Genomic DNA, 27,905 nt, shown 5'->3' on the forward strand with positions numbered 1-27,905 from the left:
GTGAATATTTAATGTCTACGCAAACAGTGAGTATATGACATAAGGTATACATTACAGTGTATTTACTGAGGAGTATGTTTTTGTTTTTCATGTTGTTCCTGAAGAAGCTCTGATAATTTTTACCTTGATGAAGTTGCTACGAAACGTGTTTTTCCCTTTGTACTCCTGTCAGATTAATAATGTGCATTTCTTTGCCATTGCAGATTTCAAATTGAATTAGGAAATGTGCTATATATCTTAACACAGGCAAAAGGGGGAAACTGATGGCTGCGGAGGTTTGGGCTAAGTTTCACTGAAATAATGTATGCAGGACGGTACATAATGACGGTACATAATGACTGAAGGTGTATGTGTAAACATTTCCTATGGACACGATTTATGATTTTGGATTTTTTACTCTTACCCGGTATATCTAAAATGTGCCTTTATTTTTATAAGGGTTATATTGTTGGAAGCTTTCTTTATTTATAATTGACGAGTTTGCATCTTGTACGCTGCATTGTTGTTGCATCAATGTTTACATTTTTTTTAAATAAAAAGATATATAAAAAAGGTGCAGATATAGACCTTACATTTTACGACAAATTTGTATGGATACATAACAGTGCAACAACCCACACTAAGGCACAGTTTGTGACAACAATCAGCTAAAGCAGGACAGGGCATATCACTGGTATATGCATTCACCAGGCCCCATAGTAGTTTCATTTATTTGTTCAGTCTTAACTTTACCATTAAGTACTGAACATTTTTGTGAAGTTACTTCATTTCAATTAAACAGTTCAGTTCAATGTTCACTCAGGCAATCCCCTGAAACCATGACGTCTGGCTTTCATTAATGCTTATAGGGTCTAAGCCTTGATTGGTGGAGCTGACTTTGACTCCTGCAGAAGTTTTCAAATCACAATGGGCCTCATTTATGAAATATGACGCTTCGCTGAGAGAAAACAGCGATGCGTCACTTTTCATTGCATCCTCCTTGCGACACCAATGATGCATCATATTTACAGTATGACGCATCATGTCACAAGGAGTTACAGATACGTCAGTATTTCTGACGTATCTGCAGGTGCAAAAATGACGCATTGCTGGAGTGTGTCACAAAAGTGACACAACTCCAGCAATGGGTCATTGCACATGGGCAAGTCCCATGTTAAATGATCCTGCGTCAGTGATATACCTGCCATGAGGCAGACGTAAGATATTGACATATTTGCGTCCTAGGAGTGGTGCAGTGAAATCTCATAGATTTCACTGCGTCACTTCTACGAGGCTTACTTGCGTCAAAACGCCCACCCTGCATACATTATACCTGGCGCAGGTATAATGTGGCGCAGGGGTTTACAAAGTGACGCATCTACCTAGATGCGTTACTTTGTAAATATGACGCAACATGGCGCATTTTTACGCCGCTGGTGCGTCACAAAAAGTGACGCACCGGTGACGCAAAAGGGACGCAAGTGCTCATAAATTAGCCCCAAAGTACCCAAGCATCTGTTCCAGCAAGGGGGCAGCCTGCCGGTGCCGACCTCTGGCACGTTTCAAAGATATCTCTTGAGATTGTGTTTGCACTCAAAGCTGCCATCTGCACTGATGTGTTGCAAACATCTGGCAGGCAGTATTTTAGCTGGTGTTGGGATGTTTTATCATTTGAAATGTAAATGAAAGGAGATTGCCTCGTTGAAAGTTGAACATCTTTTCGCTGTCTAAATGAATACTGAAAAGGTAAATGAAAAGGTCAAGGCCTACATTTACCACACAGTACTGTGGTGCCTTACTAATGACACACACCTGTGATAAGTTTCTGTGATGCTTTGCGTATTACAACAATCAGTGTGATGTCCATTTAGCGACCTTGGTATGGTCTGCCACTGCAGTGACAATGCTGCATCCCAGCCTGAGGTCTCTGTTGTTGCACACACAACTGGACCGTGGCAGGGGAAGCTGAGGGAAACAAGTGCCTGGGCTCCTCACTGCAGGTTGCTGGTTTGATATTGATAGATCAGACTGCCACTGGACTGCAGAGGCCATTGGGCCCAGTAGATGTGTTGGGAAACAAGATAACTCACTTGTAAAATCCACAAAAACCCTCATATTTTATAAGGACGAGGTCAATGCAACTTCGCACAGACCCGAGAGTGCTTAGAACTTGTTTTTTTGGGTGGTATTTACAAAAAACACTGAAATACGAAGGGACATATTGAGACGTGAGGAAATAATTAAATTGCTCTGGAGCAGCAGGCCATAGTGGATTGAACAGGTTTTTCCTGAGTTGACATTGTTGCCACTGCCAAAATAGACCCTTACTGAGGGCCTAAAGTCGGATTTAATTCTGGTGGCAGAACTTTTAGATTTGAAGATGCTCTATAAAGGGACTCTCCATCGTCGGAAATTAAAAACGTTCCTTTTCTGTGGTTGATTCTTTGTCCGTATGGTTTGTGGTCAGTTTGTGGCCAGGAGGTATTGCAATGTATCAGAATAGCACTCCTGTAGTGATGCACCCAAAAAGGCCACTATGTTCAGATAAATTAAGGTTAAGGCTTGTTGTTATACCATATTTATTTTTTGCTGGCAATTCTACCATTGCTGTCCTCTTTTAATTGTTTCTCAGTGTATCTCTGTGTATCCGCATTTATTTTTGGTCCATGAACTAGTATTTTTTCACATTTATTATATGAAAATTGTTTCACTCAACCTAGATGCATATAGTGTTTATGTGCATCATTGGGTAGCAATGTATACAATAAAATAATATTTTTTTATCTGAAGTTTTTTTAAGGTCGCATTTTGATATTTACTACATTTGAACTGCAGTAAGACACAGTGATATTCAAGTACTGTGAATGTTAATCCTTGTGTGAAATTTGTCTAGTTAAGAGCCCTAGACTACGAAGTCCTGCAAAACATTTCAGACTCCTGCATAACGAATATGTAGAACCATTCACACATCCAATCCCTAATGGAATCAGAGGCAAGCACAGTCAGCAAGATTACATTTGGACCTAAAACAAATAGCTCTTAATACTCCAAACACGAAACACAAAAACGGATTACAACTTTTGCTCAGGCAAAATTGAGGGTGTTTAACCTGACTAAAGGGTGGATGCAGGCCCGGCCTGCAGCGTGGGCGAGCTGGGCCCACGCCCAGGGCACTAACTTTCAGAGGGGCACAGGAGCTGCCTGCAGAAGTCCGCCTCTGACTGCAAAGAAAAGTGTGTTAAACACTGGCTCCAGTATCCACATTTTCTGTTTTCTCCTCATGGCCTTCCTTTCTCATATCCCCCGCACGCCCCCCAGCCCTCCCATTTGCTCCACATACTGGCGACGGTGGGGAGGGGGTGCCAAATGTGGTTTTGTCCAGGGCGCTATCTGCCCAAAGGCCATCTCTGGTGAGTGAATGGAAAGGAGCTTGAGATGACTGCAGAGCCCGGTTACATGCAGGGCTCTCATGCAGTCACCCTGCACAGGTATTGCTTCGGAAGGCATGGAGACAGCACATGGACTAATCAACAGACCTGTTTCCATTTTTTACAGAAAGGAAAAGAGGTGTTTTCCTATCTTCGTGTATGGGTGAAAATCATTAACAGCAGAATAATTTGTGGAACCTAAATTATGATCAACTTGAAGGGATTACCACATACAGCGTGCTTAGAAACAGAAGACGTGGATGTGAAGTGCTTATATAAAAACATAATAATATTAATAATCATGTTTCCATGACAAGTAGTGATGCCGTGGCTATGGTAGCATTGTGCCTAGGACTCCCAAGCGGAACCACACTAGCACTCCTTAATGGAGCACCGAATTTAGTTAACATGAATTCATGTAACCACTTTACCAGCAGTAAAAGGTGCCTCGAAGAAGTGATGTCAAGGAGTTGGAATAGTACTGTTAAAAAGCTGCTGAATTGCGTTGACGAGAAGACTTTTTTTTTAATGGGTTTGTCAAAAACAACTTACACACGAATCTAAAACTCGCATTAACATGTCATGGAAAGGGCTGTGGATATATGTATTTTAGATGTAGCCTTTTCTGTAGACTCTGCTAATCCCAGCAAGACTGCAAAAATATATACTTCATGTATGTGAGATATAAACCACTGTTAACAGAATTATGGAAATGTTGAATTAGTCAGCTATTAAATTGGTTACCGAAGAACTTGCCGAAACTGGCTAACGAGTTGTAGAAATATGACGGTAATAAAGATATGTTTGAGACAGAGCCACCTACTATTAATTTATTCCAAGCTGTAGGAAGTTTGCGGTTCCCTGCTACACCAGCTTTCTTAAAATGAGAGTCAAGAACAGTTGAGGATGACATGATATTTTTAATTTCATCTTGAGACCTCTGGGACGTGTAATTCAACTGCATTTGTTTATATAGATTTATGAAATGCCATAATGTGGTTTGAAAGCACATGGTGTCTGCAATCTTTGCGTTAAAATAGGAACTTGGAAAATACGAGAGTAGATTTTAATATTGCTTTCTGTTAGCTGTATATCGTCTGTGATGTACTGAAAAGAGCTACACGAAGATTATAAAATAAATGTAAAAAAAGAAATGTAGGCCTTTACTGCGTTTCAATCAGCCTATTATTCTTATTTAAATTTATAGTTATCAAACCACTAGTATTTTTCTATTGTACTTAATTTGTTGCCAACTTTACACGTGGCCTTTAATGATACCATAATGGTGACATGTTGCACTCGATGACCTCACAATTAGCTTCAATTTAAATCGAGCTACTGTGAGCCTCCGGCTTTAAGTAGGATGTAAACCTCTATTACTCTCCATGTAGTACATTATGGTCTATATTTTCTGATGATTAATTATGTAATTTCTCTTTCTGACATCGTTATCACCATTACCTCTGCAACAACACTGTCTTCAATGTTTCTGTAACAAGAGTTTCAGTTCCAGGTTGTCGAGGCAGCCATTTTGTCCCACCTTGATGGTGATCACAGTGACTGCATGGGTTTGTCTGCCCCTTTATTTATTATAGCCATATTTCCAAACACAATTGGACTTCCGGATCCTATTTGTAAGACAATAAATTAATCATTGGGGGGGTGGAGGGGGGGGGTTGCATATAATATACCCAATTGCTGTCAACTCCTCCACTGTTCCACTCTCGTCAGTCCACTCCTGCCTCTCCCCTTCTGGTAGCCGTTGCTGTGGCAAAGGTGTGCAGGGGCTGAGGCGAGCAAAACAGTCAGGACAGAGAGAGGAACCGGCAGGTTGGTCACACACCTGCCCCCCCCCCCCCCCACCCTCCGTTTAAGGTGATTCTGGTGTTTCTAAAAGTAGCCATATACTTACAAACGGCTAAACGCTCCAGGTATGGTGCACAATCAGACCCTTTCGCTAGTTGCTTATGGTTTATATTTGCTCTTGTATGTGTTGTTTTGTTGAGAACAGACCAGGCCTCTTGAAGCGCAAGTGTGCTGAACACAATCGAGAGACCATGGCATATCACAGCGGTGTCTATAACGGGTGTGATTAGTCGCGTTGAGGTGCGTCTATTCCCTGTGGCCGCTTGTTACCAAGTAATACCCTCACTAGGATCTCTTTCTTGGGTGAGCGGTGGTCTCTGTTTTCACCTGTGATCTGGGAGTGTAGCAGGTGAGAGGATACAGCCCTTCGATCCATCATATCAGGCTCCTGTGTGTGATACCGCTGGCCTTTCCTTGATATGTGTTTATTCCAGAACCAGTAACAAAACAGGACAACCTTCGAGCCGCTGGCAATCCCTGACAGTACTATTCCGTGCCTGTGGGGGCAGACGCTTTCTGTTTATGTTTTGTATGAGGCTGCAAAGCCATTTAGTTAGCAATCTAAACTACCATGTACACAGTACTAGCTATACGGCACCACTTCCGGGGCGCAATCTCTGTTCCCCTAAATCTCCAAACGAACAATGTTTGGAAGTGCACTCCTGAACACGGGCTCCCCCTGTGCTTTGTGTGGTGGTAGCTCTCGCACTGACAGGCAGTCAGGACTGGCTGCAGCATCAGTAAACTCCTGCACTTCCGGGGCGGGGGTGAAAACATACGCAGAGCTGCCTAATGCCTACACTTACCGGATGTGTCCAAACATCCCATGGTTTAGGATTGGAGCGTGAATTACTGGAAGCCACAGGAAACAGTTACCGACCCAGGCTGGGCCTCTTGGTACCTTTGATCTCAAAGACCAAGAAAGATGCGCCAGGAAAGGAATCATAGCTAAATAACCAATAGCACTTCCAAATTACCCAATAGGCAAAGTAGGCACTGGTCTATGGGCCCTACTCCTTTTAGGGGCCCCCGCAACAACGGATCAAAATAATATTGATTTGATCTTGAAAGAAAATTACAATCAAGCTTTCTTAAATATTGCTTCCAAAAGATAGAAAAAATTAACCAAAGAATCAAAAACTTAACATTAAAGACTCTATAGAGTAAATATTGCATTAATGTAATGTATCCATTAACAACTTAAAGTACATGAACCAGAGACATCAGATTCACATAACAGTTTGTCTCTTAAAAGCTTATCTTCTGGCAGCTGGCAGTTTGGAAAAAAATCCGGTGCATTGGGTATTAGGAGATAATCTGCGAGGGGGGTGCGAAATTTCGTCTGCCAAGGAGCCTCCACAGGTTTTTTTTTGGGGGGGTGGAGTTTTATATAGCGCAAACTCGACCCAAAGTTATCTGAGTACTTTACATAAGCACCAGTTGTGTTACAGACAGACACATTCATGTTATTAGGCACAGGGAGATTAAGTGATTTACCCAGAGTCACAGGATGTTGAGTGTCTCTGCTGAGACGCAAACCTGGTTCCCCAGCTTTGAGGTCGACCGTTCTAGCCATTAGGCCACATAATTTGGCACTGATCAATAGCAGTGCTCTGCCCTTCGGGCCTTCTCATGAGTGACACTAAAGGGTTTGCAGACACAGAAGCATGAGAGGCTCAAAATGCAACCACAGGCGATGTTCAGCGTGGTCATGTGACTTCATATGCAGCGAACAGAGCCCAATAAAAATATTTAGCATTAATCTGTAGAATACTTTAAAGAATGCTCACACCAAATGGTGAGATTAAAAAATGTGTTTATACACAATACTACTCTGCCCACTGCAGGGGTGGACAATGTATGTCAGTGGGAGGAATGAGGTGGGTGCCCAAATATTAAGTTATCAACATCAGTAAAGTGCACAGACAGTTAATCTAAATGGAAAGAGTGTTGACATTCCATGAATCATCTGGAAACTCTGTCACAGATCTGGCGCACTTGTTGTACATTGGACTCCCCTCATATTCAAGTGGATCATGCACATTGTATGATGTTTTGTTTAAAATAGCCATGCCCAATCCGGCTGTGAGAGACGGAAGGCCATACGCAACAGGGATTGGCTGTCCACAGATGGGTTTTGCACAGGGAACTTTTGGATATTGGATATGATCAAAAAAACAAATATTTACTGAACAAATGTGAAAGGGTAAAGTAAAGTTATGGCTAGTTTTTGTTGTAATACATTAATGTGATTAAAATTAAAAAAAACTCAAAAATGTACTTTAAAAAACACAGTTAAAGTCTAGTTATAGTTGTGAATTAAAAACAAAAAAACTGTGAATTAGCAAATTGTGGTTGGGGGCACAATCTGTAACTCATACAGCACCGTGCAAACTGTGACTCGCACACCAAATGCAATGCCTAAGACTCCACAATGTTTTTCTTACCAATAAAGAACAACACCTAAAAATAAAATGTAATTAAACAACAACACATATTCAATGCAAATAATGATAGCACATTCCTAGTTGCCGGCGTTGCAGTGGGAAGGATAATATGAAGTGTAATCTGATGTGTAAGATAATTTACAACATTTGTAATCAAACCTGTTTCCTTAGTGGGAGGTCATGAGCATTGCATTTGGGGTGTGATGTATAGATTGAATGGATGCTGTGCAATGGATTGTGCCCCTGATCATAACTTGCACATTTAATGGGTTTTTCTGTGTTAACCTTCAACCATAACTGCACTTTGACTGTGTTTTTGGGTGAAGATAGACAGAGTCAAAGCCTTGAGTGGGTGGAGATGCTCCTCCGTTTCCTCAACAAGGGTAATAAACAGCGTATTACATTCTGGGCATCTGTACGCATAATTTTTTGGCATGTCCTTGTTATGTATTTGTTTTTCAAAAAAGATATTTAACCAAAACAAGGAAGCAAGTGGTTCAAACTGTGCCGTGAGGTAACATCACATTGAAGAGGCCTTGTGTCCATTTGTAGAATTATGTTCATGTGTTACGTAATTGTAATGTGCCATCTGGAATGCAGGCAACGGTATCGCTGTCAGGTTTGCTGTACTGTAGTAATAAACTGCCCTCTGAACTTTACACTGTAGTAATAAATGTGTGAATGTGCATTTATCAATGCAGTTGTGTTAAATGTGTTACTGTAATAATAGATGTGTGAAAGTGCATTTATTAGTGCTGTTGTATTAAATGTATTACTGGAGAACACATATATTTTCACTGCCATGGTGTGTATGTGTGTGTGTGTTTATGTATATAATATATATATATATATACACTATGAAATGCATAGAGTAATTATTTCAAATAAAGCCTTCTGTCGGAACATAATGTGCATTGTATTGTCCCTTCGACCCATGTAGGAGCCTTGCAGAATGATGTGAAAACATTCATTAAAAAAAAGTCTTACTTTACCAGGCTGTTTTCAGTGGAAACCCCGGAGATTCGTTTTTTGCGACCCTTACTTCTCCTGATCCCCCCTCGCCATGCATATGTGGTTGCCAGCTTGTCCATAGGTGCTTTCCTGTGGTGGCTGTGCTTTTAAAGGGAAAGGTGCTTTTTTATTGGGGGTGAGAGGGGTTCTCAGGTTTTTGGGCTATTTTCAACAAGCCACAAAGCAGTTATCCCTAGTTAGTTGCCCCTTTCTTCTCTGGTTGGTCTTCCCTCCTCTGTTTCATGATATCATTTTGCTGATGTGCTTGAAAGGAAACACAATTAGGACACAAGAGAGCAGAACAGTGCACCAACGCCTGGGAGTGAAGTGAAGCCGCGTGGCCAATTAAAATTCCACTAAAAGCAGCAGCAAAGTTGAAACCAGACCAAAACGCAACATGCAAGATATGTTAAACCACCTTCGATTTGGCTGACATTTCCTAGGACAATATGCCTACGCAAATGTGTTTTGTTCCAAGGCTGGGCTAAACATGAAAGCTCCCAGAAGCGATTTCCATCGAACGCTGCGCTACACCATGTTTCAGTCTAATTAAAATGACTGGAAGCCGGGAGTTCGGCCATCGCGCGTAAAGGTGGTTAAGACTCTAAGAAAGACATATATAATCAGGAACTTCTGTAGACAAGGTGCGAAGCCCCCCCCCCCTCCCTTCCTTCCTGTAATGTGTTGTTTCATTACTTGAGTACAGCGCAGATAAACAGCGCGGGCAGAGCGAAAAAAAGTATCTTCGATCAATAGCGAAGATGGTTATTAAGATAACGCATTAATAGCCCGCGATGTAATACGTTTTGCATCGAACTTTGAACTTCTCCCGACTAGTGAAAAAAGGACGCAAGTAGAAAATATCAAGGGGGGGGATTAAGGTTTTAATTAGGAGCTCTTATCGAAGTATAACCTCTATCGAGCTGAGGCTGATATTATCAATTAATAGTAACATTCATTCGGAGCTCGTGGCGCGAGGTGCACAGAAAACACTCTGGGTATAGATGACGCTTGGGGAGAATGGAGGGGTGGAGATAAACAAGACCACGTGCAGGTGTGAGGGATTCTCGAGTTTGGAGGGAGGGATGCGGTCGTTTTTTTTTTACCTGCGCCACAGTTTTTTTTATCTGCGTCACAGGGCTCTGTGAGGCAGCGGCTGGGTACCTGGACAGCAGGGTTGGGCCTCACTGGCGTGGGTGCGCTTCCCGTTCATTAGGTTGATAAAAGGCGTTTGCACATACATCAACTCCTTCCCCCGGAAGAGGGGCCCCAGAAGCAACAGAACTAATCACTGCCTCTCCACATGAAGGGGAGACATTTCAATGCTCTAATTAGAGTAATTAGAATAATACGCCTCTGCCTATACGGGGCAAGACAGTGTGTACAAACAACTTTATTTAATATGTACAGTTAATCAGTGGTGCGTGTGCGCGGGGCTGCTCGGCGCAATAAAACCAACCTTCGTCCGCCCAAACAATCCGGCACAAATGAGGTTCCTAATGAGTGAGGCAGCAGCCGAGAGGCGCGGGAGGGGTGGCACACTGCGAGGCCCTTTGTGAGTGCGTGCCTGGCAGTCCAGAGGGCTGTGTGGGGGGGATAATTCGGGGGTAAATTTACTACAATGTGAGGTAACAGCTAAGCAGCAAAAAGTTGGGGCACTGTGTTGTGTTGCGTCATAGGGAGGCTAAAAAACAAGCGGTTTTATCCCTAGCGCCTTGACGCTTTTTGGAAAAGGTCGTCCTCTACAAGACTTAACATTCATTCGTTCAAGTTACATCTGCTAGGATACGGCCTGTTTTTCTCCAGCAGAGCTGGCGCGCTTTAGGATGCAAGGGCATGGGTGTTCTGTCAAGCACTGATTTCTTTCTGGAAGGGGTGACTTCCAGTACAAACACATGCAGTATTATATAGCGCGAACTTTACCAAAAGGTGTCAGGGCGCTTTACAAAAAACTAGGGGGCATATTTTCAAGCTGGCGCTTCGGCCGAAAAGTGGCGATAATTTTATCACTTAATTAGCAAGGCCACGCTAACGCGTGAAACCTTGCTTTGGCGTGGGGATTCCTAACGCCCAGCTTTGCATCTCTAATGAGATGCAAAGTGGGCGTTCCTGACCTAACATGACAGGAGAAATGTTGATTTCTCCTATCATCAAGCCCCACGCTATGAAGCATAGCATCGCTACTTTCCTTACGCCTGCTTCAGGACTGACTTAGCCATGATATCCTATGGAAGGTGGATATCATGGCTAAGTTTGTGGGGCCCTATCAACAAGCTAACGCCACACTACGTGAGATTATCGCTGGATCTCCAGCGATAATCTCACGTTAGGCAGTTAGCGTGAGGATTTTTATCGCTGAGGAGATAAGCGATGCTAATAGCACGCTATCTCAGCGATAAAAATCCACGTTACCCGGCGATAATTATCCTCACGCTAAGAGCGCTGAGCGATAATTATCACCGGGTGTTGCTGATATGCCCCCAGGTGAGTTACAAAAGGTGCACAAGATAGACTAAAAACGCTATAGACTATACATGCTAACGAGTTGCATATATTGCTTTACTTTGGCCAACTCTCCCATTCCAGTCCTTCTATGCATTGGAAAGTAAATACCACAACGGTGCTTTGCGCAGGATTTGCTTTGTATAAAGTAATGCAAACCCTGCATGTAGCGCTAGAAAATCTGGGTGGCAGTGTGTGACCCTTTGCCTGCTGAGGGGAGCAAGGCTGTCTGCCAAGGGGTTATGGGGAGAGTACCGCAGGCCAAGAACCGTAGTACTCCCTGGGCTGGGTAGAGGTATTCATATAACATGTGTGACCCAGGTGTGAGCCCGGTCAGGGAGACGTGAAGGAAAGCATTCTGCGTGTTTATGTCGTGGACACATGCCAGGGATCAGAGTCTTACATGGGCTGTGTAAGTATTAATACAGTATGTGTGTGCGCCACTGACCCAGGGTGAGGGTGAGGAGGGAATATGACCCCCCAGGTGCAGGTCTGTGGGCTGTGGAGGGGAAACAGACTGTGCATGTGTCAGTCACCCAGGACAGAGGGCATGGAGTGTAGAGCACTATTCACCACCACCCCAGGGGCTGTAGGGAGACTACACTGTGTGTACCAGTGTCACTCGAGCAGGCCAGGGAGCTGTGGAGAGGAGAGTACAATAAACAATGTGTGTCCCCCGGGACACTGGGCTGTGGAGACAATGCAAGGTGTGTATGTGTCACCGATCCAAGCCAGACAGCATGAAGTGTAGAACGCAATGTGCCCCCCAGGCCAGGCGGCTATGTAAGTATTAATACACTATGTGTGTGCGCCACTGACCCAAGCCAGACAGCATGAAGTGTAGAACGCAATGTGCCCCCCAGGCCAGGCGGCTGTGGGGAGAATACAGCATGTGTATGTGTCACCGACCCAAGCCAGACAGCATGAAGTGTAGAACGCAATGTGCCCCCCAGGCCAGGCGGCTGTGTAAGTATTAATCCAGTATGTGTGTGCGCCACTGACCCAGGCTAGTGGGTTGAGGAGGGAAGATAATACAATATCACCCGAGCGCAGGCCTGTGGGCTCTGGGGGGGATACAGAGTGTGCATGTGTCACTCACCCAGGACAGAGGGCATAGAGAACACAATGCACCCCACACCAGGGGGCTGTAGGGAGACTACACTGCGTGTACCAGTGTCACTCTCCCAGATCAGGGAGCTGTAGATAGAAGAATACAATAATACAATGTGTGCCCCGGCCTCCCCCCTCCCGGCCAGCGGGCTGTGGAGAGAATGCAACGTGTGTATGTGTTACTGACCCAGGCCAGAGGGCATGGAGTGGGAAGATACTGCCCCCCCCCCTCCGAACCGGGCCAGAGGGCATGCATGGAGTATGCAATATAAGGTGCCACTCCCCTATCCCTCCTCAGCGTTCCCCCTAACCCAGGCCAGGGGGCTGTGGGGAGAATGCAGCATGTGTATGTATCACCGACCCACGCCAGACAGCATGTAAAGTAGAACACAATGTGCCCCCCAGGCCAAGGGGCTGTGGGGAGAATGCAGCGTGCCTATGTGTCACTGTCCCAGGCTAGAAGGCATGGATTGTTGATCAAACCCCCCCCCAGCCCCGAACCGGGCCAGAGGGCATGCATAGAGTGTGCAATTTAAGGTGCCACTCCCCTACCCCTCCTCAGCGTTCCCCCTAACCCAGGCCAGGGGGCTGTGGGGAGAATGCAGCATGTGTATGTGTCACCGACCCACGCCAGACAGCATATAAAGTAGAACACAATGTGCCCCCCAGGCCAAGGGGCTGTGGGGAGAATGCAGCGTGCCTATGTGTCACTGTCCCAGGCTAGAAGGCATGGATTGTTGATCACCCCCCCCCCCCCCCGAACCAGGCCAGAGGGCATAGAGTGAAGAAAACAATCCCCCCCCCCCCTCCAGGCCAGGAGACTGTGGGTAGAATATAGTGCATGTACCAGTGTCACTCACCCAGGCCAGTGGGCTGTTTAGAGAATGCAGCATGTGTGTGTGCCACTGACCCAGGCCTGACAGCATGGAGTGTAGAACACAATGTGCCCCCACCCCACCACCACCCCAGGCCAATGGGGTGTGTGGAGAATACATTGCGTTTACCAGACGCTCACTCAGCCAGGGTCGGGAGCTGTGGAGAGGAGAATGCAATAATACAATGTGTGCCCCCCGGGCAAGTGGGCTGTGGAGAGAATGCAGCATGTGTGTGTGCCACTGACCCAGGCCAGAGGGCATGGAGTGTAGAGCACATATGCCCTCACCCTCCCCCACACACACGCGCCCCGGACAGGGGGCCGTGGGGAGAATACAGTGCGTGTACCAGTGCCACTCACCCACGATAGGAGGCTGCAGAGGGAAGAATACATCGGGTGTAAGTGTCAGTGACCCAAGCCGGTGAGCTGTGCTGTCAGTGGCTGAGTGACCCAGGCCAGAGAGCTGTGCTGTCAGTGGCTGAGTGACCCAGGCCAGAGAGCTGTGCTGTCAGTGGCTGAGTGACCCAGGCCGGTGAGCTGTGCTGTCAGTGGCTGAGTGACCCAGGCCGGTGAGATGTGCTGTCAGTGGCTGAGTGACCCAGGCCGGTGAGCTGTGCTGTCAGTGGCTGAGTGACCCAGGCCGGTGAGCTGTGCTGTCAGTGGCTGAGTGACCCAGGCCGGTGAGATGTGCTGTCAGTGGCTGAGTGACCCAGGCCGGTGAGATGTGCTGTCAGTGGCTGAGTGACCCAGGCCAGAGAGCTGTGCTGTCAGTGGCTGAGTGACCCAGGCCAGAGAGCTGTGCTGTCAGTGGCTGAGTGACCCAGGCCAGAGAGCTGGGGTGTGAGTGGCTGAGTGACCCAGGCCAGAGAGCTGTGCTGTCAGTGGCTGAGTGACCCAGGCCAGAGAGCTGTGCTGTCAGTGGCTGAGTGACCCAGACCAGAGAGCTGTGCTGTCAGTGGCTGAGTGACCCAGGCCAGAGAGCTGTGCTGTCAGTGGCTGAGTGACCCAGGCCAGAGAGCTGGGGTGTGAGTGGCTGAGTGACCCAGGCCAGAGAGCTGTGCTGTCAGTGGCTGAGTGACCCAGACCAGAGAGCTGTGCTGTCAGTGGCTGAGTGACCCAGGCCAGAGAGCTGTGCTGTCAGTGGCTGAGTGACCCAGGCCAGAGAGCTGGGGTGTGAGTGGCTGAGTGACCCAGGCCAGAGAGCTGGGGTGTGAGTGGCCCAAGATGGAGAACTGTGTAGAGAAGAATATAGTGTGTGTATGTGTCACTGACCAGACCGAAGGAGCTTCGTCTCACGGCGCTGGAAGCGTAAGGATTAATGGAGTGTCGGTGTGTGCACGTGCCCTGGTCCTGGCTGGGGTGCCGAGCTTGCAAGAGTACACTGGTGTGTTGCTTTGGACAGGCGGAAGTAGTGTGTTCCCCATGTATCCTCGTTGCATGTCTGGTAACCCCCAGCCAGTGCTTCGTTGGGTTTTTTTCTGGACAGATCGCCTTTGTCGCGCTCTTGGATATCGTCTGGTCGTGTTGCAGAGGTAAGAGCATGCTGGACAGCACCGGGTTGTGTCAGTGGACAGGCGTGGGCTGTGTTGGCGGGCAGACCATGGTTGTGAATTAGCGATGCTGGCACGTGATGGTGGTATGAACTGATCCTGGGTGTGCTGCTCTTGTTGGTTGTAGCTGGGCATACCTTGTTTGTTGCTGTTTAGACCGCGTTTCTGCTGCTGGGTAGACGCTCCCAATGCTGCTGTGAGAGCCCTGGCCATGGTGCTGCACAGACCCTCGCTGTGTTTCTGTCAGGGATTGGTGATGTGTTGTGCATGGTGTTGTATTGTTGCACTGGGTCGCTTGCTTGCCTAGGCAGCACGCTAAGCCGGGAGGGGTGTGTGGATGGAAGAGTGTTGTCTTTGTTCTTTTATCTAACGTGGGGAGTGTTTCCATGTGGCGCATGATTGTATATGTTGTCGGTGTTACCGTTCAGCCTCTCGCTGTAACGTTTGTCAAGCAGTGGCTGTGTTGCTTGTTTGACCATGACAATGTTGCCGGGCAGACCCTGGCTGTGTTGTTGTTCAGGTTGTGTTGGGTTGTTTTCATGCTGTAGACACTAAGCAAAAACTGTACGGTTCTTTTTGGATCTAACGTTTTCAAAGAACCGCGTTCGTGCGTATACTGAACCACTTTCTAGGCACCTTTAGAACATTTTGTTTGCATGTGCCACAGGTTTGCTTTCCCAACTGTCCCACCATGACCCCCCCCCCCCCTCCCCATAGACTCATTAGTACTATAACTCTGCCTGCGGTCCCCGGGTCAACATACCACATAATTCAAAAGTGGGCCTGCCTTCCACGTGGTTGTTCTCCCATCCCAAACAGAGGATGCATGACTTCTGCAGTGCAAATGCGTTTTGTTTTGTAAATCGAATTAAACCTCAATTTGTGCTTGACAACATTTCAACACGAACGGCCTGGCCTGTAAGTACACATACAATTAGAAGATAAACATTATTTCATGCTATAAAACACTTTAAAATACAGATTTGCGCAGCGCAGACAGTCTCACAGGCTCAAGAGGAGAAACAACAATTCCCTGTCTCCTGCCTTCATCGCGCCTTCAAGCGTCGCCTCGTGCGCTGTCTCTCTGAGGCCGCGTGCGCGCCTCGCACTTCCACACACTGACCCTCAGGGGGCATAAGTCTGGGGGTCAGGAGCAGTCTGAACAGCCTAGCCGAGACCACGCTGAGTGCCTCTTCTCAACCCGAAGGTGTGCAGGACAGCCCTGCGTTAGACTGCGCCAACTGGAGACGACATAGCATGCATCTAATCGACAGCTCCAACATAGACTCTATTCCTTTTTTTTATTGTCCTTCAATTTTGTATTTCTATTTCTGACTTTCTTTTCTTACTTTCTTCACTTTTTTTATGTCATCTTGTTTTACTTCCTCTTTCGTTTGTTTCTGATTTATCTTTTTTCTTTAACCTTGCTCTTTCTTTCTGTCTTTCTTTTTTCCTCTGATATTTCACCTGTATGTGTTAATTTTGTTTCTTCTCCTATCTCTGTTATTTTTCTTTTTTTCGTTTCATATTTGCTGCCTTCTTTTTCTTACAGATTTTCTGCCGAATAATTTATTTTTAGTTCACCAAACCTCACCTACAGCTGTTAGAAGTGGACTTCTGCTTCTCTGCTGGCTTTACTCTGCTGACCTACTATACGCAGTGCTAGCGTCTGTTGGTTTGCCCCTCTTCAATTGTCTGTGAATAGAATCAGATGTCTCCCCCGCAAGGAACACCCTTTTCTTCTGCCGTGCAGTATTGTTTTCGTTCTCAACAAAAGCGTTTATGTTCCCGCATTATTGGTATCGGCGCCACGTTCACCCGGGGATCGATGCTTGTAAATGTGACATGTAAACAGGGCAGCGCTGTCCATTCGTGAAATACAAACACCGAAGGAGGCGGAAAGCAGTCAATGTGCGGGGGCCGGTAAACCCAAGGGGCTGCTTCAAAGAGAAGCCTTAATGCTGAGAGGGTATTTGAGAGCCAGTTCTTCAATAAAAACTTCTGTTTTCTATTTTCCGTGATGAGCAGATGCCACAAGACGCAGGTCTCTGAGCACCTCAGAGTTTTGGAAACGGTGTCTGCGCTCGAGGTGGACGGGCCCGGCATGTGTTGAGGTTGGCGAGCCTCGAGCATTGCTCGTTTTCGGTAAATTCCCTGCAGGGACGGCTGGCCAAGGGTGCAAACACCCCAGAGGACGCCCGCGTGGCGGTGGCAGCAAGGACGCCATGGTTAAATATAGCTATTTGGGGAAAGTACTGGAGCCAGCTACCGATGTCGTACGTCTGCCTGTGTAAGGAGTGACTCCTCACTCTTCTCAGTACACGGTCTAGCATGTTCGTAAAGTTTACCCAGTCTTTTTCTCTCTTCTTATACGTATTAAAATTAGGTTGTTATATAGCGCTTATTACCTCTGACAAGGCAGGGCGTTGTCGTGTGATGTGACAGACAACGCACCCCGGGGAAGTAAACTGCGACATAGCGCATTTCAATCCACAAAAACGCGTCCAGTTGAAAAAGTACTTCAGCTTCCATGTGACACCTGCAGACCATCAATAAAAGACAGCTGTCTACCTGAGAGGGATATATGGAGCGCGGCTACACACACACGCTGCCTCTTGGCGCTAGAAAGTACGACAACATAGTCAAAGCAGGATAAAAGTCCACAACTTCTACACAGCGGATTAGAGTTTTACAGCGAACAAATAAGAAACTATAATCCAAGAATATAGGCCTGTCTATGTACACAGAGGCAGACACATGCATAAACACACAGACACACACAGAAGCATACACATAAAGTACACACCTGCACAGACACTCATACAACTAAAACGTATAGACCCGCATACACAAGCATCATTCTCTCTCTCCCCCCACACACACTAACGTCATATGTAAGTACAGGAAAACAGTCGCACACGCCACGAGAGGAACTCATACATGACCATACACAGAGATACTGACACAAAAAGAAGCACATGTGCAAAGGCGCATGTGTTCCTGCACATATAATAAAGAGCAAACAGTGTATAGCTAAAAGCAAACCATGAAAGTTCATGGCAGAAAATATCTCTGGACCTATGAAGGCAGGCACCCGAATGCACACGCATTCTTCAGATAGATACACACACACGCCACGCACGGACGACCCACCGCACAAACATAGACACAAATAAAGATATAAACTCCCATAAAGAAAAAAACACATACACTCATGACCCTGTAACCTTAAAACATACGTTGAAAAGCAAGCATCAAAGGCTCAAACAGAATATTATATTTTTGGGCCACCGAAGGGAGGCAGCCTCAAAACACTTCTTCTGTCAGTTTTGTGCATTGTAAGCTGCAAGCCTGTTTAAGTTGAGGTTTTTTCTGCACGCGTTTTGATGGTTTTGACGTACTTCATGTCTATATTGGTGAGAAGAAACGTTCAAAGTAACACATCCCCCTCGGAGAAAGTTGCATTCTCTGCAGGTAACACACTGCCTGCCTCTCCAATATATATACTCAGGGGCGTTTTGGGGATTTTGGGGGCCCTGGGCCAAATGTATTTTGGGGCCCCTGTTCAGAACAGCTTCAACTTTATGATTCAGTGTCAGCTCTTTCATGGCTTCTTTCGTCAAATTCTAAATGTGTGCACATCTGCAATTCAGGGATAGTGATGTGTGTTTTCAGTGTTGTAACACAGCAGCAGCTCACTAATGTTACTGCAAATAATCTGTCACACCCTCCCGTTTCTCATATGTGAGGTCCTGTTGTAATCTCAAAGAAGCAGTGTATATGGATGTTCCATGAAACAAACCGATTTTGTCTGCAATATACTCTCACACATTAAACATAAATGATAGAAAAACGCTATATGTGACAATCTGTTTAAAAATGATCCAAGGTCATCAGGGCAAGACTCTGCAGAACATAGCTGACTCGATCAGTGGCCCCCAGAAAGGCTAGGCCCTGGGGCAGAGCCCACTGTGCCCATGCACTTCCTGTCGGTAGTCCCTGTTCGTTCCCTCTAAAGGACCAATGACTGTATCCCCTTTTCACTGAACCCCACGTCCGGAAGTGGCTAACTGAACAGACAGGTGCTCAATGGGAACAGAACGGAAGAGGCGGGCGCTGCACGCGCCGCCACGGCGCGTTGTGTTAGCAGTGGATGGCTCCACGGGGTTGTGGGGGGCGAAGGGTTTCGCGGTTTCACGCAGCCTGGTGCTAGGCCCTGTAATCGATCACCCGTTGTCCCCGGCTCCCATAAACAGGAGGCACCGAGGCGAGAGCAGGCGGCCAGTGTGCAGCCTGCCAGAAGGGCCGAGGGGAGACGGGCAGTGCGCAGTGGGGGCAGGAGGAGGCCACACTGGCCCGGGAGCCTCCCATACATATGCAAAGCGAGCAGATGCCGGCTGTGTGCACAGCACACAGGGGGCAGCGCGCAGAGAGGGGCTTCCTGGCCAGCTTGAGCCAGGAGTCAAATTAGGCTGAGGGGGCAGCGGGTTCGTTTGTGTCTCTGCCCTCTCTTACTTGCAGACTGCCCGGCATTGCCTATCCTAGATGCTTTACCAATATTCTTGTCAGGGTAAAGGGGGAGATGTGTCGGTGCAGCGGCTGTCTTCACTGGGAGAGCTCAGTGGGGCCCTGGCCTGCCCATCCCAGCAGCCAAGGCACGCCATTCAAGCCTGGACGTTCATTGTCCGCTTGAATCCAGCAGCCAGGCCGCCACACTCAATGTGGGCTATTCATTGCCTGCTTGGATCCAGCAGACAGGAGCCCCACTCAGCCTGGAGCATACCTTGCCTGCCTCAACCCAGCAGCTAAGCCAAGCATCCCAGCCTGGAGTATCCATTGCCTGCCACAACCCAGCAGCTAGGCCAAGCACACCAGCCTACACCAGCCTAGACAATCCCTCGCCTGCCTCGACTCAGCAGCTAGGCCAAGCAACCCAGCCTGGACTGTCCCTTGCATGCCCCAACCCAGCAGCTAGGCCAAGCTCCCCAGCATGGACTAACCATTGCCTGCCTGGACGCAGCAAGGGCACCCCACTCAGCCTAAACCGCTCATGCCACCAGTCTTAGGCAGTCCACCCAACTCAGCATAGGCCATTCCTTGCCTAACACCATCCCAGCAGCCAGGCTACCTTGCACAGCCCTGGCTATTGGCTGACATCAGTAACTAGGCCATGCTACCCAGCCTCGACATGCCAGCCTAGCGCCAACTTGGCCTCGGCTATGCCAGCCTGAGAGCAGCACAGCCGGTGCACACTGACCATCCAGAGCTGGCAGCAGGGCCCACTGGCATGGGCGCCAGCCTACAGACAGGGTGCTGAGAACTTCATCTACTCTTACAGGGGGAAAGGTAGGGGGAGGGTGACAATAGTTATTCGTCCACTACACACACAGACCCACATAGGACAGCCCCCGCCCCCTCTCTGTCTAAGGATACCTCCTGCAGAGTACTCATGCTGCCACCCCCAAACATACATCATTTACATACTTATGGACCAGACCCGCTTAAAGCAGGCCCGGCCCCCCACCGTCACCCTACCTCATTAGATCAGGTGACTGAACATGTCTGACGGACTTGGCTCCGGATGAAACCCGTCAAGGCCAGACACTAGGCCTTAAAGGCGGATATCCTTGTGTTCAGAACGTCATCAAAGCGCGTCACCAAACAGAGGATGCCTTGGGCTTATTTATTATCTGTTAATTAAAACCATTTCATCATAAACACTCAGTAATATAAAAAAATACATACATCACCAAACAGAGGGTACAGCAGACCACCGAAAGCCTTTCAGAAGCCCCGTTAATTAAATGCGTATCCGAAAATACACAAATGTCATTCGGACCAGGCCACGAGGGTGGGGGAAAAGCAATTCAGCCCCTGAGAAGGCAGCGTGCCCCGCGCCTGGTGTCCCTGAACCTCCTGTGCGGGCGGGGTGCCCCTGACATGGGGTGGGCCCCTCACCCGAGCCATAATGTGGCCTTTCACGGTTCCTTTTAAAACCGACCCTCTGAGGAAGAAGGGGGCAAAGGCGGGGGAGGGGAGCCTAGGCGCTAACCAGCACGCAGAGGCACAAACCAGGAAGAATGCGGAGCGACACTTCGATGAAAACAAAAGACGGATACCCCAAGACACCCCCGCTAACCATCCCTCTTTGAAAAATCACAGGTGCAAACGGTTACACATATCCCCCCACATCGGCTCCTCGGGCCGCGCCAACAGACCAGAAGTTATAAACAGGAAAACCGTCAGAATGCATAAAATTTATTTAAAAATTCATTAGAAAGTATGAGGATTTGTTTTTTACACGTTAGCAAACGATTTGCAAATGCACAAAATTGAAACTGCAAGACTAATGCACCTTAGCACGACTACTCTGAAAATAAAATAATGGCGTCTGAATAATTCGAAGAATCTATGAAGGCCTTGTGCATTTCTCTTTTATGCAGATAATAAAATATTACTTTAACATAAATATATAAGGATCTCTGTGTTTTTATCCCTTTCTGCCCACAAATACATCCGAATGGAACCCCCTTTTTCTAAAAAAGATTTTAAAGAGAACGAACACAAATGAAAACATAAAATTGCACCGCATAGAATTTGTTCACCTATTCATTTAAAGCTAAAGGGAAAAATATGTTTCTGGGACAATTTTTCGCTTGAACGGAAATAAATATACACTGAGTGAGACAGGACATTTGAAAATTATATGCAAATATTTCCCTGGGAAGCGATTAAAAAAATAAAATAGACAAAAAGAAAAATCGTGAAAACTTTAGTTTTTTTAAAGACAATTATTAAACATATGTACATAGTTCGCACTTATTTATTTTTTCTTTGTGTGTGTTTTTAAACTTCTGAGAGTAGGTGATAAAAGCAGTGGGGTCTGCAGGGCACGGCCCTGATCTTAATCTCCGTCTATTGGAGGGTAGGGACGTGGGTAGATGGGCACTAGACCTGTCCAGAGATATGACGCATATCCGGGAGCTCGTGCCCGTGTTTACAAGAGCAGCATCTCGCGGACAGCGGGGCTGGAGGCACGGCTGTGTCTGAGGAAAGAGATGGGAAGTGAGAACTGCGATGGCGCAGCAAGACTACAGTGTGGAAGGGACAGCCTTCAATGTCTTTAGAACTAGGAGTGCGTCTACTATCAGTGTGTGTGTCCACAGGCATGGCTAAAATCTGATATGCAAATGGCTGGTCTCTGCCTGGCGTACTACAGTGAGCAGAAACTGTGGAATGGAATGTTAATAACAAGTGGCCGAAAGTAGTTTGAGCATCCACCAATCAATTTTTTTTTGTTTTTCTAATTGTTTAAAAACATTCCCCCAAATAAAAAATATAACCGGAAGGTTGGAAAAATAAGTACCTAGAATCAAAGCGTGTGTTTGCTTTTTTCGTTGTTTTGGTGTGTGGAAACATCAAGCCCCTCTTCCTCTTCTTGAGTTTTCACAACTACTTGAGGCCCAGAAATGCTTTTTCTGCAGAACCGGAAGTAGTACGTGAAAGCATATTTGGCAAGATGCTTTTCCAAAACATGGACGATCAAAATCTTGATCTTAACATCAGTAGTTTGCCACAAAAAAATGACCTGCACCTAAAGCGCCATCAAGCACTTTTCCCCCTTATGTGCCAGCACTTGAGTTAGAACAGTACATTAACCTGGCCCTAAAACATCTGGGTTTGGGTGGAATGAGGCAAACTACAGGTCAAACTGCCTGTAAAATAATACATAAGAAAGATGGAGATTTTAGCGTCACATATTTTGGACTCTGTATTTTTGCGAATAGAAGTTTGGACGTGGAACTATTATAGGACAAAAAGTGTAACATAAAACCAAATACTACTTTTCCTTGTTCCAGTTATTTCTTCAAGGAAGGGGCCGTAAAACTGTGATATGCCCTGCAGGAGTCTCACCAGGGAAAGAGAGCAGAAATAAATAGAAGCAACTAGGGAAACATATTCAAACAATGTTTATGCTTGACAACCCCTCTGGAAGAGTTTTTCTTATAATTAATCACAGGTTAGGGGCTGACGTAGGCACCCGAGTTTGCGTGGCCTGGACTTTTCTGTGGGATGAGAGTATGAGCGGGCATGTGCGTCTGAAGCTGCTCGCGTGCCTCTTATCTCTGACCCTCTCCAAGGTGCTAGTGTCCTTCCGGGGCACAGCCACGGGATGGGGACCCAGAGACGTAGCGCACTTTACCTGTTGGGATAAAGCAGTGAGGGCGCCTATAGATTCACAGCCTCCGTCCTCTCTCCTGACAGGCCACCGATGTCTGCTTTTGCTGCAACTAAGCCGCAAACGTGATGCCTGCTCCCACCCCAGCCTCGAAGTATAATTGGTGGACTGCTAACATATTTAAATGCATACACGTGCCACACACACGTGTACGTATATATGAGTGCATTCACACATAGCACACACACATGTATATGACCGTGTGTACACAGTTTATATATACAATCACACACCCATATACGTGCGTGTGGCACATAATATATAGTACAGTGTATACATCTGTGAGTGTGGGTGCTGCATCGTTCTGAGAAGTTCACATACACATTTAGGAAAATAACTGAAAGGATATCACTTCAACATTCCGAAGACGCCCCATTGGCTAACACTCCCTGTGTAAAATTGCAAGTCCATTTTTAAAAACGAAGGTAGGAAAAAGAGCGCTAATCTCCATGAACTGAATCATGTAAACCTCAGTTTTCTTGCAGTGCAAATTCGTACGGTTCCATCCTGCTCTCTGACAGTTTCTGGTTCTGAATCCCTGTGGGGCTCTGAGTGGTTGTACCTCATAGGCTGTGCCCATCAGGAGCGCGTTGCCCCGCGTCCACCCTAGGCGCTATCTGTCTGCGGGGCGCTGCGCCTCACCGCCCCATCGCGCTCACTCCTCCTCTCCAGCGCCAGCCGGGAACTGCCAGCCAGTACACCCGGAGCGCACGGGGCTGCACCTGCCACCGCCCGGAGGGTCCGGTGCCCTGTCTTTCACGAGAGAGGAGAACATACAAAAGAGAATCCGCAGCGAGAGCGGGGCTCACTGCACCGGAGTCTGCACCCCAAGGTGCGGAGGCGTGTCCCTGCCTGCCCCGTACACGTCCTCGGGCCCTGGCATGGCCCCGCCCGGGGGGGTCATGCGCTTCTCCTTCTGTCTCCGGTTACAGAACCAGACTCGCACCACCTCCTTCTCGAGCTGCAGGGAGTCTGCCAGCGCCGTGATCTCCTGCGCCGAAGGCTTGGGGCACTTGAGAAAGTGGCTCTCCAGCGCCCCCTTGACGCTCACTTCGATGGAGGTGCGCTTCTTGCGCTTGCGGCCCTGCGCGGCGATCTTGTCGATGCTGGTGGGGGAGCCCGACGACGAGTCGGCCTCCTCCAGCCACTTGTTCAGCAGCGGCTTGAGTTTACACATGTTCTTGAAGCTGAGCTGCAGCGCCTCGAAGCGGCAGATAGTTGTTTGCGAGAAAACGTTGCCATACAGCGTTCCCAGCGCTAGCCCCACGTCGGCCTGCGTGAAGCCCAGTTTGATCCTGCGCTGCTTGAACTGCTTGGCGAACTGCTCCAGGTCATCCGAGGTAGGGGTGTCCTCGTCCGAGTGCGGGTCGTGGTGGCTTTGCTGAGAGGGGTGCTGCTGCTGGGAGGGGTGCTGGTGCTGCGGGTGCGGGAGCTCATGGTGGTCCTCGTGCGCATCCCGTAGACCGCTGTGGTGGTGCATGCCCCCTGATCCCAGCATGCCGTTAACGGTGAAGCCGGTGCCAGCCTGGGGGTAGAGCAGCGATCCCTGGCCCCCAGAGCCCGTCATGCCGCTCAAGTGCTGGGTACTGGGCCTCCAGGCGCTGTGGTGAGTGCCGTGCGTTTGGTGCAGCAGGTGCGTGGCCCTCTGCTGGTGTTGCTGCTGCTGCAGCCCCCCGCCCCCGTGCAGCTCCTCTCGCACTGCCTGCTGCTGCACCTGCACCACCGAGGGCTTGATGTCCTGTTGCTGGCCCAGGGGGCTGCTGCTGGCCCACGGGCTGCCCCCGTCGCCCCCGTGCGAAAGGGCGGCGATCCACTGGTGCGCATGGCTCTGTAAGGAGTAGTCGCTCTGCACGTCCCGGTAGCCCTGTTGCTGCTGCATGCTGCCCGCCTCTGAGTGCGGCACCATGGGGCCGGCGGTGCCCAGCAGGCTGTAGTGACTGGACGCTGTGGTCGCCATGGCTCTCGGAGCTGCACTGATCCACCGCCTCCCGGCCGCCGCGCATTTGACAGCTCCCCCCAGCTCGCTCCCTCGCCCGCCTCGGGGGCTCCCGGCGTCCCCTCCTCCCTCCCCTGCTTGGCAGAGCGCAGGGGCACGCCTCAGCTCATGCCTCCCGCTCATTGGCCGGGAAAGGCTTTGATGGACACGGGTATCCCGCCCCCATCAGAGAATGCCCCCCACTCAAGAGCCAATAGGCTGTGGAAATTCGGCTCCGCCCACCGCCGTGCTCGAGCCAGAGCCGCTCAGTGAGGCCACATGGAGCGACAGGGAGCAAGGTGCATACCGTTGCTCTGTGCAGGGGGTGCCCCATACTGGATAAGACACCTTGCGCAGCCAGGGCTGGGGGAGCAGAAGGGGCGCTCCATAGCTCATGCGGAGTGGCACTTCACTCGCAGCATGAAGCTCAGTGGAATATATGGGTCTCCGATAACAGCAGGTGACTGTTATCCTTGCTTCTACCAACCTGTGGCCTGCGCGCTGGTCCAGAGGATGTGGGCTCGAGACCCCGGGATGAAGGAAGGATGCTTTGGTACATATTCCGGCTCCTGCTTCGCAATCTCAACCTCCCTAAAATGAAGGAAGGATGCTATGATGTTATCCGCTCCGACACCTCTCTCCCAACACCAGCTCTTCAGACGCAGTATCCCTCAGATGCTGCAAGAATGCTCTGGTATCGCCTCGGGCTCCTACCTTCCAAGCTCTTCCCGTGAACAGTAACATCCACGGGGTGATGGAAGGATGCTATGATGGTCAGACTGGCTCCTGCATCCTATGCCAGTGCAGCATCCCAGGATTGGAGGAAGGACGCTCTGGTACCCACAGTGGCCGCTGCTTTTCATGCGCAGTTCTAGAAGTACCACATCCCTTAGATGAGGGATGATGCTCTGGTACCCACTTCGAAGTCGAGCCCTTGAAGTGCAGTATCCACCCTGGTCCGCTCCTGCCTCCGAAGCGAGTGCAGCATCCCAGGAATGGAGAAAGGATGCTCCAGTACTCATGTTGGCCCCTGCTTTTCGTGCTCAGTCCTAGAAGGGCGATATCCCTCAGATACCGGAAGGATGCTCTGGTACCCACCGTGATTCCTGCCTCCCACATCAAGCCCTTGAAGAGCAGCATTTCTCGGGGTGGCGGGAGGTCGCTCTGGTACCCATCCTGGCCGCTTTCCCTCCAAGCTCAGACTCAGAAGTGACCGTGTGTGGAACCGCTCTCGTGGGGGGTCACGCCACAGAGAAAGCGCGAGTCCCAATATTTTACGTACACCATCTTTTGCCGCGTCGATAAGAGGGGAACATGTTGACTATACCCTCGGGTGGAGTTTAGGTCGCGAGGATGTCTTTTCACCTAGGGCGACGCGTCGCGTCGCGTCTGCGTTCTGCAGCCAGAGGGCAGGCGAATGGGCACGGCTTCACGGCGCTGCCAGTGCACACCGCAGGCTCCCCAGGAGGAGACTGCGTGTAACTGATACACACTGTTCTAGTTGTGCGTGTATCACAATTTCTGGCCAGGCATCAGGTGTTCTCACTGAGGGATGCTTCCGTGCCAGAAGCTGGCACCGTATTTAAAGCTGCAGTCACTGCCCTGTAACTAGAAGTGCAGTAGTCCTCTGCCTGCTTATTTTCCTGCTGTTTTAATTAGCTGTCGCAATAAAGAGGACATTGCTAATTTTGGTGCAGTTGCTCGGGACACAGTTTTTTCAGGACGGAAGCTTTATCTGGCTGAAAAACGGGGGGAGTTTACATTCTGACCGAAAGCCACGATCGCAAAGTAAGAGAATGAACACAGGTAATGTTCTTGTGTTTATAAGTTCCGGTACTGGAGAATCCGTATGTAAATGAGGGTGAGGGTCCCCTTTCTTTTACCGTGAATATTGACTTCACTCACACCAGCAGTACAACTTTCTCATATGTGCAGCGGGCGCTAAAAATGCGCGCACGCAGCGCGCAAACACACACATTTCTTGTCTACACACGGCTTTAGGTTGTACAGAATATTGAACATGGGTTAGTTAGTGTGAGAGAGGTTGTGGGCTAACGGCTAGAGCTGCCGACTTTGGAACTGAGGAAAGCACCTTGGAGTCTCGGCGTCTGCTCACCATTCCTTGATTCTGAGCAAATCACTCATCTCCGTGCATTCCAAAAAGAATATGAGCGATGACTCGGTGCACTGTAGCTGTTACCTGTGGAGTGTGCCAATACCGTGGGGTCAAGGTAATGCAATATACAATTGCAGAAACATCAAAAGCGTGAATTTACGCAGATTAAAGGCTTTTTTCCACCCTGAGGGTGGGGCAAAAATGGAGAGTCCGACAGGGACCTGTCTCAGCACCTGCTTTCAGCACCAGCAGGATCCGGCTCACTTAAAGCCCTGTGTCTACACACGACTACACCCTCTAAATCCCCTTAACCCCACACAGAACCGGTCTTCATGAAATTCAGACGCAGACTGAGTCCCTCCTTGTTTCGCTGAACCCATGACTTGTGATGCCATTTCACAAAGTCTGAAGCCACCAGACCACAATTCACGAATAACTCAAACTCCCTCGTCCCTCCCTCGGACAGACCGAACCAACCATGATTCCACCCCTGGAACTCAGGAACGACCCAGACACAAAACGTGTTTGCTCAAATCAACAGCGTCACCGCCTTCCTCTTGTAACCCTTTACTTTCCTCCCAGCCTCATTCCTTAAAGCGACTGGAAGCGGACTTCCGGAGGAGACGCATTACAAAGACGATAAAGTAGGTAATATAAATGTTTTAATAAATGAAGGAACTTCGCATGTGTTTTGGGTTAGCGTCAGAAATATGAACTCCGTAAGGTCTCTGTAGACATTTATACTGCAAACATGACACGTGCAGGCGTGCATATTATCCACAAACATATGCAGACACGCCCACATGCA

General features: G+C 48.4%; 1 protein-coding gene across 1 annotated transcript; it reads right to left on the reverse strand.

The window, feature by feature from the left end:
* Positions 1-21,009: 21,009 nt before the first annotated feature.
* Positions 21,010-25,038, reverse strand: POU3F2 (POU class 3 homeobox 2). The gene has a single exon (XM_085611123.1). It carries the CDS (start codon positions 24,961-24,963, stop codon positions 23,812-23,814), a length of 1,152 nt encoding a protein of 383 aa, XP_085467249.1. The 5' UTR covers positions 24,964-25,038; the 3' UTR covers positions 21,010-23,811.
* Positions 25,039-27,905: the final 2,867 nt, after the last annotated feature.

Source organism: Triturus cristatus, chromosome 6, assembly GCF_964204655.1.
Source record: "Triturus cristatus chromosome 6, aTriCri1.1, whole genome shotgun sequence".
Taxonomy (NCBI): Eukaryota; Metazoa; Chordata; class Amphibia; order Caudata; family Salamandridae; genus Triturus; species Triturus cristatus.

What these genes read in the sequence shown, in the direction of transcription:
- POU3F2 (XM_085611123.1), bottom strand. Translation starts at nt 24,963, where the DNA reads ATGGCGACCACAGCGTCCAGTCACTACAGCCTGCTGGGCACCGCCGGC.